We start from the raw sequence: 14,607 nt of genomic DNA on the forward strand, positions 1-14,607 counted from the left end.
GTTCTTTCCTAATATCCTCATTTTTAATATGATATTGCCATTGATGCCATCTGTTCACACCTCTAATCATTCTCAGGACTCTCATATCTGCGGTCTCTAGTCTTTGGTCAAGTGCTTTACTTCTGATCCAGCTCTCAGATTAATAAGTTAAAACTGGTTTTAACTTATGTTTGAACACTGTCTTGTATACAGCTAATTTAGTGTTCCGACTAATTTCTCTCTTATTCCATATGAATTTATTCAGTTGACTTCCCACCATACCAGCTTTGCTGATTCTGTTGTCTATTTCTAAATTTAATTTAACATCTTCACTAAAAATCGTGCCTAAGTAGCTGCAATGTTTTACTTGTTCCACAAGTTCTCCATTCACAACACAGTTGACATTTTCAATGATTCTGCCTATTTTCATTGTCTTTGTCTTTTTATTGCTGACCTTCATACCATATCTATTACAACAGCTATTCAATTTAGTCAGAGAATCTTGCAGACTTGTTGCGGATTTATTTAGAAGTATAACATCATCAGCATAAAGCAAAGAGCTAACATTAACATCTCCGATTTTGATATCATGTTTAATACCACTTTCCTTCATAATGTGATCCATACAGATAATGAATAACAGAGGGGATAATGTACATCCTTGTCTCACACCAGATTTAACATTAAACCATCTTCATGTACTTCCTTCAATTCTAATTGCTGACTTACAACTCAAATAAAGACTAAGTATTGCTTGATATAATGACACATTGACACCATGTAACTGTAGCGTATTGAATAGATTCTCTCTTGGCACCTTGTCATATGCCCTTTCCAGATCGACAAAACTCAAATACTTTGTTATATTCCCATGATTTCTCCACTATTTGTCGTAAAGTGAAGATCTGATCCTGACAACCTCTATTTCACCTGAATCCAGCTGCTCAACTTGTTTTTCACCAAGCTTTTCTTCCACAATTCTTCTCAACCATTTCTCAAGTATACTTGGATAGATCTTGCCAGGAACACTCAGTAGGGAAATACCTCTGTAATTCTCACATGCAATTTTATTTACCTTTTTATATATGGGTACTATGAGAGCTCTACTCCAATCATCGGGAATTCGTCCCTCTGTCCAGGCTTTCTGAACTATGCAGTACAACCACTGTAAGACTCTTATACCACCATACTTCAGCATTTCTGGTCAAATATCATCTACTCCTGCTGCCTTTCCACATTTCAAGTCTTTGATGGCTTTTTCTACTTCAAATATGAATATGTATTCCTGACTGCATGCCTGGTCAGTGTTTTTTACCACTGTGCTGTCATCACTGCTTGTTTCATTTAGCAGTTTTTCAAAGTAATTACTCCATACTTCAAGGATATCTTTTTCTCCCGTTTTCATGTCACCTTTATCATCTCTAACTCCTTTTACAGCACTCTTTCCTCCATTCCTAAGCTTCTTTAACAACCTCCAGAATATTTTGCCACCTTCTTGATATTTATTTTCTATATTCTTGCCAAAGTCCTCCCATGACTTTTGTTTAGCTAGTTTTACACAGTGTTTAGCATTCTTGTATTTGTCTATATATTCTCTAAGAACACAAGCTGACTTATTTGATAGGTACTTTTGATATGCTTTTTTCTTTTCCTTCACTGCCTCTTTAACTTCCGGTGTCCACCAGGGAGTTCTGATTTTTTTATCCTTGCAGACAACCTCACCACATGCCTCTCTGGCAGAATCAATCAATGTTTTCTTCAGAGTTTGCCACTGAATCTCCAAGGTTTGATTCCTGTTCTCAAACTCTTTCATTTTTTTCTTCAATAATCTTTCTGTATTTTAGTCTACAGTTCACATCTGAGAGCTGCTCAACTTTTATTCACTTTGAAACTTTCTTACATGTTATTTTTTTCAATATGAAATTCAATTTTATCCTGCTCAAGACTAAATAGTGATCACTTCCAATTTCAAATCCTCTGTACACTCTGGTGTCCTGCACCAGGGAGAAAACATCACTATCAACAATAACATACTCAATGAGATTTTTCTTATTCCTTGCCTCTTCTCTCCATGTGAATTTGTGCACATTTTTATGTTGGAACATGGTGTTAGTAATAACCATGTCCTGAGCAGAAATCCAACAGATATTTGCCATTATTATTAGCTTTGCTCTTTTCTCTAAATTTTCCCAAAATATTTTTGTATATCTCACAATCATTTCCTACTCTGATATTTAGATCTCCAACAAGGACCAACTTTTCCTTTTTTCATTGTGTCAGTTGCTTTTTCTAAAGCATCAAAAAATTCCTCCACTTCTACATTAGTAGAACCTTCTGTGGGACCATAGGCACAAATAAGTCTCATTGTCCAGTTCCCCCATTCTCATATTTGCCCACATTACTTTACTTGAGACTGACTGCCATTCAAGAAGATTAGCATCGTATTTTGTGTTGAATACTATGGCTACTCCTTCTTTTCCTTGATTGTCATTGCCTGAATATAATATTTTTGTATTTATTGCTCAGAAAGATCTCACCAGTTTTTGTCTTTTTTGTTTCAGTCACCCCTATTATGTCAATGTGGTACTTATCTAATTCCTCAGCTAGCTCCATTTCTTTGTCATTCAGGCTTCTTACCTTGATAGTACCGATCTTTAACTCTGGTGATTTTGAGTTGGGGTTTGTTTTCAGATTTGTTCAGATTTGAAATGAAATATAACGAATATATTTGCTACTGTAAACATAACCTATTATACACACATATATATACATGCTCTATTTTCTCATTGAAATAGAAAATTGATAAAAAAATTGATCGTGTAAGACATGCATAAGATGAATTAAAATGCAATATTTAAATTTTAAATGATTATCTAATCGCAAAATCACGAAAATAATTAATTTTTAAATATATATTATTAATTTCTTCTATAAAGAGCCACCGACCTCTAGACTGCCTTAACGCACCCAAATGCGTCTGATCTCATCATAGCCCCCCCCAGAAGGCTTCAGCGCCCACTGAGTGGTAACGCCCACTTTGGGAACCTATGCTCTAAATCCATCACCATTCCCTATATCAGAGGCACCTCGGAAAAAATTACCAAAATCTTAAAAAAAACATGACCTGACCTCCTGTTACTGACCATACAGAAAATTGGCATCCCTTATCCGCTCTACTAAAGAACATCCACTTCCCCTAGACCTACCTGGTGTATACCAGGTCCCCTTGCAGCTGTAAACTGTCCTACTTTGGGCAAACAGGCAGGACAGCGAATATCAGGATTTCTGAACACAAGGACTACATCCATTTTCACAAGTACAGCCATTCTGGTATTGCAGACCATGCTCTGGATACACGCCAAAAAATAAGGTGGAAGAAAGTTACAGTAATACACCATAGCATATACAAATTCAAAAGACTATTTATGGAATCAGCTTCAGCCCTAAGAAACTCTTCAAACCTCAACAAATTTGGTTGTATGTGACTGCCCCAAATTTGGGAAGCTTACATCAGCAGACCTTCAGCCCAACAGCCAAGAGCACCTACTTAGTCTGCTAGAGCAGTGCTTCCCAAACTTCTGGATGTCAGAGCCCCCTTTGCAAAAATTAAAATATTTCACGGGCTCCCCCTCGAAAAAAATCGTAATAGAGAGATATATTATTATAATATTTATTGTATTTATATTCAATACAAAATATACACAGCGAAAATTGCAAAAATCAAATGCATATATTACATTTTTTGCATCTTACCGTTTGGTTCTGAAGACGATGCGGGCTGTTCTGGTAAAATATGAAATACTGTCCTTTTTTTTTTGAGTCTGTTTCTGCTTCTTCTGATTGTTTGCGGGAATTTTTTATTTTTATTTTTTATCAGCCACTTATCCATCTCAGGGTTAAATTTTTTAACGTAGAATAGATCGAATAATATCACCACTTACCGATACTGGCACACCACAGACTTATAACATGAAATTAGTGAATATTACCTGAATAATCCCAGGATCAGGAACATTTTTCTCTTTTGTGACTTTTCTCCCTTTACGGTAATTAAGCCTAACGCGAAACAGACAGTAAAGGCAGGTTATTAAAACGTGCATATGATTGGTGCGGTATTAACAAAAGATCGCGCAACCGAAAGATAAAAGCATAGCTGACAATTGAGTTGAAATGTTAACTGTCTTCAACCGAATTCCATGTGTGAAACTGCCATAACGTTCATTATATATATATATTACTTAGTTTTAACACTTTTACGAATTTTAACACGTTCAGTTGAATTTTATTGCTGCCTTGTGAAATTGAACTCGCATACATCTAATTAATAACAATAGTTTTTAGTTAGATACTGTGTTTGCCCATGCAACATATGGTTTTGTTTCAGTCTATATATACAGCATATTTTCTGTATGAGGGGACATGTGATTCATTAATTAGTGTGTTTTTATCCCAGTTGTCTCTAATTGCACTATTTGTTGAGAAATATATTACACAGACTCCTCATACCTTATTCACTGGCATAATAAAAGTACTTGTTTTTATTGCCTCTGAGGGAGGACGTGTTGTTTGCCACTGCAAGCGAGTTACTATCTCCCCACATGAACTTGTTTAAGCTTTTTTTTTTCATGTGTGAAGTATATGCGAAACTTTTATTGGTAACGGAAAACTAGCTCGGATGACAGTGATAATATAAAACGAGTTCTGATATGTATATAAACTCAATATCAACAGTCTCTGATTACGAATGCGTGATGAAAGGGACAGGAAGATTTGGAGCTTCCCTGGAGAGCATTCGAAGTAAATACAATTAACCACTGCTTTGAAATGAAACATATGAATAAGCAATATTTACTAATATTCATTAAGTTCTGAAATAAGCAAAGTTTGTGAACCAACACCAATGTGTGAATTTTTCCATTAAAATATAAAAAATAGCAAAAAAGAAATAATAAATAATAAAAGTTAAATACATTTGTTTTAAAATAAAAAAAAATCTACTTAGTTTTAAAACATTTTAAATTTATTTTCATTATTTCACGGCCCCCTCAACAAAACATACGGCCCCCAAGGGGGCCGCGGCTCATAGTTTGGGAAGCGCTGTGCTAGAGGGCACATCAGGACTTTTAGGAGAACAATAGCTTCATCACTTCATTCTCAGTTACTGTTTTGTAGTGCCTACATGCACATGCCCGTTTTGTTAGTTCCTTTTGAAGATGGCAATGTGACGTTGCCGAAATATCGGAAAATTTATTAAAGTATAATTTAATTTATATTCGTATCTACGTTATTCAATTCCTTAAATGATTTAGTAAGTCAGTATTAATGAAATTCTTCATCTTCTTTCATGCAATTTTGCATGAACCCTGTCTAAGCTCTTCTGACAAATTTTCAATTATATACTACAACAATATATTGAAGTATATTCTACATGTTTACAACCTTGTTTGGATGTGATCATCAGGTTATAATAATTAGAAAACATTTGAAGGAAACTATACTAGCAGAAAAGGAAAATACTCTTAAAAGTTTGTATTAAAGAGACTGTTCCTCATTCTTTCAAACTATTTTGTTAAGAACGTATCAAAGCTCTTAATTTGGTAAAAATTATTCCTTAAATGACTAAGAATACTTAAGTACTGATGGTTAATAGTTCGTTCTGCAGGAATGAACTCCTGATGCACATCTCTTTCACTCTGAAAAAAAATAATAATAATAACAACATAAAATAAAAAATACATATTCAACTGGCCTTGCCTGTCTTTTATTGGACCTAATGTTGATAATGGTGCTATTTGCAAAATGTCAAAAGTTTTGAAAGCAGAGTGCAAACATAACCTGATGGAAACTTTCTGTCCTTTTTAATAAGCCAATTTAAAAATTGCAAAACAAAATAACAATAGATAAACTCATAATGAAGTAGTATAACAATATCCAGTGATAGTAAGTTGTACTGCTAGTTGTACTTGCACCTTCTGGCAGTCCAGAAACTTTTGGGTAGTACTTGTATATTACAGTTCCACTATACAGTACCCTACATCTATGCAATGTAGAATATATATATATATATATATATATATATATATATATATTTTATGTGAATATCAGGTACTCTTAACGGTCTGAATTGATTGGATCATTTGTCATTCTTTCCAACTATTATGCTAGAAACTATCAAAGCTATTTTGACATATTTTTAATACTAATGGCAGTGCACTTACAGGACATGTTATTATTATTATTACCCAAGACACCTCATGGAGTCAAAGGCTCATCTAGGAGGTCCTTTTATCAAACACATAGCACATCATACCATGCTTTAAACACACTCAAATTCTCTGCAGACACTACACTCTCAGGCAAGGCTTTCCAATCATTCACAACTCTGCATGGAAAAAAACCTGCTTCTAACTCCCATACTCACACCCTCCTTATACAGCTTCCAATGATGACCTCTGGTTCTCCACTGATCTCCCACTATTTTCTGTGCAACCACTCCAGCATTGATCCAATAACAACCCCTTAATAACTGGTAGGTCTCTATCATATCTCCCCTCCTCCTCCTGTCCACCACACTCTACAAGTTGCATCTTCTCAATCTTTCCTCATACTCGACATTCCAGACGTCAGAAACTACCTTAGTCAGTTGCTTCTGGTGGACCATTTCCAACATCTCTTCATCCTTCTGAAAACCAGGTGACCAAATCTGGGCACAATAGTCCATGTGTGGTCCAATCAAAGCCTTATACAACAGAACAAGAATCTCCCTACTTCTACATGTCAGTGTCCTCTGCATCATTCCCAGAAGCCTTTGTGTTGTCTTCACAATTTTGGCTATGTGTCCCCCTAAATTTCAGATCCTTATCCACTATCACCCCCAGTTCTTTTATTTCCTCCACCTCCAACAATATATCATCACCAAGCATAAATTCTGCATCCCATTTTTGTTTTCCAAATTTTAAAACCTTACATTTTGCAACATTGAACTCACATCCCCATTCCCGTGCCCTCTCTACTCTTTATGGTTCGTCCTAACTTTGCATCATCTGCAAACAACTAAATATCTCCATCCAATCTTCACCAATATCATTAATATACAAGTTAAACAGCAATGGCTCTAAAACAGACCCCTGAGGCACCCACTAGTAACTTTCCTTTTCCTGGATATCGCTCCCCAATACACAACTTGTTGATACCTATCAGATAGCCAGTCTCCAATCCAATGCACCAATCTAATATCCAACCCCATCCACTCCAGTTTGACTATCAACTTATCATGTGGTAATCTATCAAAAGTCTTTGCAAAATTTAAGTATATTACTGTGTATCCTTCTCCTGTGTCCATGGAAGCAGTCATCTTATTGTAATATGTAAATAGATTCTGTGTGTTGAGGCTTAAGTGCTGTGAAGAATTCATGTTGGAGGTTTAATGGAATATTATCAGCACTGAGAAAGGATTAAAAACAATTTTAATCCTTCCAATATTTCATCTCTGTCACAGAGACATCATCAGGGATTACAAAAAAACTTTTGTAACAACACACACACACACACAAATATAATATAATAGTGAGTGAAACTAAATTCCTATCTAGGTGGTGTGCCCTCTATTGGCATTTGCAGGTGGCCTAGGATGTAAAAAGGGATTTCTGATAATTAATGTTTCCCAAATTTTGGGAAGTTTAATGCAACTGTATTTGTTTAAATTCGGTTGATTCCTCAGTGCAGATGCACATTCAAAGAATAGTCTTTCTTTTTTGAATTTACTATGGTGGAGCATGGCGGTTTTTTTCCAGGAAATCCTGTGGGTAGTATCCAAAACATGGTCTGCAAGGCCAGTTTGACCATAATCGCGATTGCAGATGTATGACTTGTGTTCTTCTAACTGGATTGTTGCTGATCTGCCTGTCTGTCCAAAGTAAGCCAGTTTACAGGCACAAGGTACTCTATACACTCCAGGCACTGAGAGAGGAGGGAGCTGGTCTTTGGTGGAAAGGATCAGACAGGCAGCTCTTCAACAATCCAGTTAGAAGAACACAAGTTCTTCTAACTTGTGTTCTTCAAATTAGAAGAACACAAATTCATTCCACAGCATATTCACCATCTTCATTGTTTGCTTGCTTGCTTCTGTATCATCTTCAGGACTTCTACATCCTAAGAAACCAAACAACCTCATTAGCATATAAAAGAGATGTGGCCATAATCGGTCTTATAAAGAGGAATAATAACTTCCTTATTCCTACATATCAGTGTTTTTTTTTAAAAAAACCAAGTGATCTTTGTTTTTGAGCCTACCAATACGTCCTCTGAAATTCAACTCTCTGTCCACTATCATTCCTAAATCCCACAAGCCTCAATTTCTTGCAGTTCAGAAGTACACTGTAAAATGTATGCAAGCGCATATTACAGGCATTATAGTACCATGTATTGGAGATACATATTACACCTACCTCTGATTAAAGTATGTGTATAACCATGGATATTGCCAAACTAAGCTCACAACCATTATCCTTGCCTGAATTGTCAACTCTGTTTTACTTCATTCTGCAGGATCTCTAGATTACCTTAATTAACAATTTCTCTCATAATTTTGCATTGCCAACAAACTAGATCCTCATCCCAAAGAGTTATTCCTGATATCACTAATGTACAAAATGAATAGCAGTAGTGTGAGTAAAGAATCCTGTGATACACCACTGGTCACTTGACTTCTTTTGGATTCCACGTTACCATATACTATTCATTAACATTCCATTTATTTTTCATCCGTCAGATGATGGACTGAGTCCCATATGAAGAAATCTTTGCCATCTGACTATCTCTGGCCATTTCTGTCATCTCTCTAAAGCTCGATAATTGTGATCTTTCCTTCAAAAACTGCAACCTAGTTCTTTTTGGTCTGCATCTTGATTGTCTTCCTCCAATGATTCCATTCAAGATTATATTTGGTAATCTCCAAAAAGACATTCTCCGGAAGAATCAAAAACATTTAATTGCTGTTTAAGAATTACAGCTATAATATCTTCTTTATAGATTAATCCATGTTTGACTATCTCATTTGTTTTGTGTTCTGACCAGTGAGTCTTATTTATTTTTCTTAAACATTTCATTTTGAATGCTCCATCTAAGCTATGTTACTGGTTTCTTATCCATTTATTCCAATTTGCAAAATAAAATTCTGTGTAGCATACCATCAAATGCCTTTGCAAAATCTAGCAATATCATGGTGTAGCCAATTTCCGTTATCCAACACAATTTTTGCTTTGTTATAGAAATTGAGCAAATTATTAAGGCAAGACTCAACCCTTCATAAAATCATATTATCTGCTATGAGTTATCATATTTCTAACAACCAATTCTTGAATCATCATCATCATCAAATTCCTGCTATGTACCCTCAAGGGGTGTACAGGATATGACAGTACTACATGAAAAAATTACATTATTACTAACTTCCTATCTACAATTTTCCTCCAAATCAGTCTGTTACTTGTCAAGACTCCAACATTATCAGATCTTATATTACTATCGTCTAAGGCACTTTGTACCATATCAATCCACCTATATCTTGGTCTTCCTCTGGGTCGTTTTCCTGCCAACCTGGCAGAGAACACTTGTTTTGCTAATCTTTCCTCTCCCATTCTATTTAAGTGACCATACCACCTGAGATTAGCTCTGCTAATGCATTCCTGGATGCTGACAATGTCAAGTTCTTTCCTAATATCCTCATTTTTAATATGATATTGCCATTGATGCCATCTGTTCACGCCTCTTGAATTGTAGTCTTAATCACTTTTCCAATATACTAAACATCAATCCTCAGATACTAGTCAGATTATCTTCTGCCAGCTGTTAAGTAAAAGAACTATCTCATTCTCCTCTGCTTGGCATATTTTCCACTTTCTCTAACTAGACAGCTAGTTTTTCTCTTCCTGATCAATCACCTAACTTCATGATGGATGGTGTTCTCTGACTTCTCATCAATGCAGGATTGTACCATGGTTCTACCAACTACCCCTCTTTTTCTTATACAAAATTAATCACTCATTCTTCTTCACCTGACTAACTTTGCAGTGTCCCAAACACCCCATGCTTTAAGAACTAAAACCAGTTCCTTAAAGGACTAAAACTAGTGAATGATGTGTGTTTTTGACAAGGATGGAATAATCAGTCACTTTCAATGCTATTAGCTGCATCCACCATAAATACATTCTCTTGCTGACACCTGCATTTTCATGTTTTTTGTCAATAACAAGAATCCCAAATTCATCACATCACGTTCTTGCTTGAACATAACTCACACTTCTGATGTTAATGTTAAAATGACCAAAAACATTTGTAATATTTTTAAGATTATCTTAATGAAACTATACCAGAAAATGGAGGTACTCTCAAGTCTGTATTACTGAGCTCATCTGAATCATTCTTTGGAACTTTTTTGTGAGATCCCTGTCTGAGTTCTTCTGACAAATTTTCAATGCTACTGGCTAATGATGGTGGTGCACTTATAGGACAAACATTCTGTAAAATTAAAAGAGAAAAAATTAAAACGGAATATATATTTTACATTTATAAAATAAATCATTCTAGTTATTACTCATCACTGAATACCACATATTATTTATTACACATGGTTTGTGTTTAAAACTATTATATACTAGTTTTAAATTCTTTAATTCTGAAAAAGTCTTTAGTTATTAGTGAAATGCCAACATGCATCAAAAGTGCCATCAACTGGAAAACATGTTCCTCAGCATACAATATTAAGCTGTATTATGAACACAAGGTTCACAAAAATCTTCTTTGATATTTATGATCTCGCATCTTTCAAAATACAATTATAGATTAAGTTCGGAAATATTTATTTACAAAAAAAACTGAAAGACTTATTTAAGTCTGACTTGCATAATTAAGAAATACAATTGTCAAAGATTCTAATGCATCTATGAGAGTTGACATAACTTCAATCTTGACTACTAAATATTATTATTATTTGACACCTCCAGGGAGTCCAAGGACTTATCGAGGGAGGGCATCTGCTCTACAATTCCGTCTCCACCATTCAATCACCAACTGACTGCAACTACACCAATGCCATCTAATGCCGACAACCACTGGTATTTCCACAGACAATCACAAACATCCATGCCCAAGGCGGGATTTGAACCAGCAGCTTTTTGGCTGGAGAGCAGATACACTATTCACTCGGCCAAGCAGGCCAGCTAATGTGAAATATGCATGGGGTTATATCAGTACTGTGATTCAACAGAAAAAAAAACATTATTTTTACGGCTATTTTGCCTGCTTTCGTTAAGGAGTGCACCTTTTTTAATGTCATTGGCTTTTTACCCAAGAATTCTTAGGGCATTACAGGTGTATTTTTGAGACAAATACATGTAGAATAATAGAGGAAGAGAATTTGCACATACCTTTTTTTGGATGTTGTTGGCTGTATTCCTTCTGCGATGTGCATACTTCTGCTGTTAGGGTGTTAAAAGGGAAAGGGGTTTTGGAAAAAGTGGGGAGAGGGTGAGGCAATGTGGGAGAATTAATTTGAAAAACCTGTTTTGTTTTTTTTTATATAATATATATATATATTATTATTTTTAGGGGTGCTTTTTTTTGGAGGGGGAAGAGATGAAAGAGGGGGGCTGAAAATAGAATTTTATTTTTTTTGAGAAAGGAGAAGAGTTTATGGGAAAAGGGGGCCAGGGAGAGGGTTAATGTGGTACTAGCCGTTTCGACTGTGTGTCGTCCTTGGAACTCATGGGAGAAGTGAATGCTATGTCATGTCGGCTTGGTGTTTCTGCCTTTGAAGTGCTGGTGTTATCTCCTATTGGTTGGAGTTGTGACTTAATTTTTATGTTATGGAGCTTCCAACACTCTGAGATTACGTAGGATCAGTGGATGTTGATCAAGTTTTTGTCACATTTTATGGCTATCTTTTCCGATATTCTAAGCACTGTTTCATTGTCTTGTCTATTATTATGGCCTTGTTGATTTGCGGGGTATGTTTCTGTTCAAGGGCATGAACTTCTATTTCTGTTTTCCCTGTACTTTGTATTCTATTTTCCTTTTTGATGATGTTGCATTTTTTAGTGTTTAAACAATCTGGAATAGGAATGTTACAGGCCAGAACATTTAAACACGAAAAAATGCAACATCAAAAAGTAAAATAGAATACAAAGTACAGGGAAAACGAAATAGCAGTTCATGCCCTTAAACAGAAACATACCATACCCCGCAAATTGACAAGGCTATAATAATAGATAGACAAGCCAATGAAATAATGCTTAGAATATCGGAAACAATAGCCATAAAATGTGAAGAAAACTCAATCAACATCCACCGACCCTACATAATCTCTGAGTGTTGGAAGCTCCATAACATAAAAATTAGGTCACAACTCCAACCAATAGGAGATAACACCAGCACTTCAAAGGCAGAAACACAAGCCAACATGACATAGCATCCACTTCCCCCCATGAGTTCTGAGGACGACACACGGTCAAAACAGCTAGCACCCTGTTAACCCTCTCCCTGGCTCCCCTTTTCCCAATAAACCCTTCCCCTTCCTCAAAAAATAATTTCTATTTTTCAGTCCCCTCTTTCATCTCTTCCCCCCCCTCCAAAAAAAAGCGCCCTTAGAAATAATAATATATGTATATATTATATAAAAACCCCAGGTTTTTCAAATTAATTCTCCCACATTGCCTTAACCCCCCCCCCACTTTTTCCAAAAACCCATTCCCTTTTAACACCCTATCAGCAGAAGTATGCACATCGCAGAAAGAAGACAGCTAACAACATCCAAAAAAAGGTATGTGCAAATTTTCTTCCTCTATTATTCTCAAATTTGTATTTATCTCAAAAATACACCTGTAATGCCCTAAAAATTCTTGAGTAAAAAGCCAATGACATTAAAAAAGGGCACACTCCTAAACTAAAGTAGGCAAAATAGCTGTAAAAATAATAGTTTTTAAGAGGAGTAACATGGGAATTCTCCCAGAAATAATACCTAAAAAAAAGCCATGTTGAAATTTACAGTTTTATTAATCAGTTCTTTGAATGAAAAGATTTTGAAGAGTGCCTGATATAAATCACTGCCTAAACTTTCTAGGCCTAGAGCTGTATCTTCAAAGTAACTATATGGCTTGTTTCTGAAGAATTTATTAGGTATTCCTCAAAAATCTTTAAAAATAACAATACATGCAAGCTGAGGCAGATACTAGGCAGCCATTAGTAATCATTACTATCATTCAGACCCTATTGAATGATAGTAATAATCATTACTATAATTCAATAGGTGCTGCTAATTATGATAAACTTATAGAATGGCTGCCATACATCTAACTTTAATACAACACTTCTGCCAATGAAGACATGTAGCTCAGAACATATGAGAATTTTCTCATACTAGCACACTTAACGGTTTAATTTAAGGTAACTCACCTTTGAAAAAGATACCTCTGAAAGAGCTTCTGCAGCTCACTTTCAAACCTGAAAAGATTCTTTATGTCAAGATTTGAACAGAATCTTTTCCAATTGAAAGCCAACCACTTCAACATAAGGAACCTTTTTAGGTTTTTCCATCTTATTGTTTAAATATAAACACAATACCACAAAAATAAATAAACATATTTATTTAAGCTGCTAATATTTCAGTGTATTTCAAACTACTTTCTTTGGAGCACATACACAAGTCTTTCACACTACCTAAAGTACTAGTAATGGAAGCAGTTAAAAATTATAACAGACAAAACAAATAATGTTTTATTCTTGGTGCACTTGAGTTGAATTGATACAAAGGAGTTTACAGCTATCACACTGAAGTCAGTTTTAAAATTATTGTCTTACAAATTTTTGGTAAATAAGTGCAAGCAAACTTGTTCAGGTTGGGATAGTGCTTCACTGTTGCTGCTTCAGACCCAAAAATACATTTTACATTCCAATTTAAAAACTAGATTTGTAATGACTTCTAAGTAGCTCTGTAGTTTGTAGCAGCAGAGTTTTTAGTGTTCAAAGCATGACCTGTCAAGTGCTGATTTACTAGCAAATGTATTTCTTAAGTGGGTCAAAGCGGATACTAACAGATATTATTGTACACAGTAGACCAAGTTGCAGACACAAGGCATTTTACACACTGTTCATTTATCACTTTGACTATCTTTTCAGATGTATCTCAGATATATGCAGCAGGAACAGTTTTGTTGTGTTAAATTATTATTTTGTTACATGTGATAAATTATCATTATAATCAGAAACCTCCAGGGAATAAATGACTCGTTGAGGAAGGCCATACATCAACAATTCCAGATATCATATTTTCTCTTAAACTCATTCACACTAAATGTACTGAACAACTTCAGGAAAACTGTTCCACTTACTGCTCAGTGAAAGAAAATCTCTCACCCTTTTCTTAACTGCACACACAAACTCCTTCCATGGATGGCCCACTGTCCTCTCCCTATCTTCCATATAGTGAAATATTTCATCAATCAATATCCCATAACATCCTTTTTAGAAGCCTATAGGCATCTATAATATCATGCTATTCCTATTTCTCTTGTTTACCAGTATCTGCAGTTCAAATACTTTCAAAAGTGCTGAAGTTGTGATAATCATCATGAA

At 35.3% G+C, this 14,607-nt stretch overlaps 1 protein-coding gene across 3 annotated transcripts in view; it reads right to left on the reverse strand.

Annotated features, from left to right (window-relative positions):
* LOC150099411 (mitogen-activated protein kinase kinase kinase 7-like) overlaps positions 1–14,607 on the reverse strand; it is a 415,932-nt gene that overhangs the window by 152,884 nt on the left and 248,441 nt on the right. For all 3 annotated transcript variants that reach the window (XM_090403539.1, XM_090403540.1, XM_090403541.1), the window contains one exon: positions 10,350–10,497. In XM_090403539.1, coding sequence (XP_090259665.1) covers positions 10,350–10,497 — 148 coding nt within the window. The remainder of the gene's footprint in view (positions 1–10,349; positions 10,498–14,607) is intronic.

This window comes from Typopeltis vanoorti, chromosome 14 (genome assembly GCF_054136105.1).
Source record: "Typopeltis vanoorti isolate ZY-2024b chromosome 14, IOZ_Tvanoo_1.0, whole genome shotgun sequence".
NCBI lineage: Eukaryota > Metazoa > Arthropoda > Arachnida > Uropygi > Thelyphonidae > Typopeltis > Typopeltis vanoorti.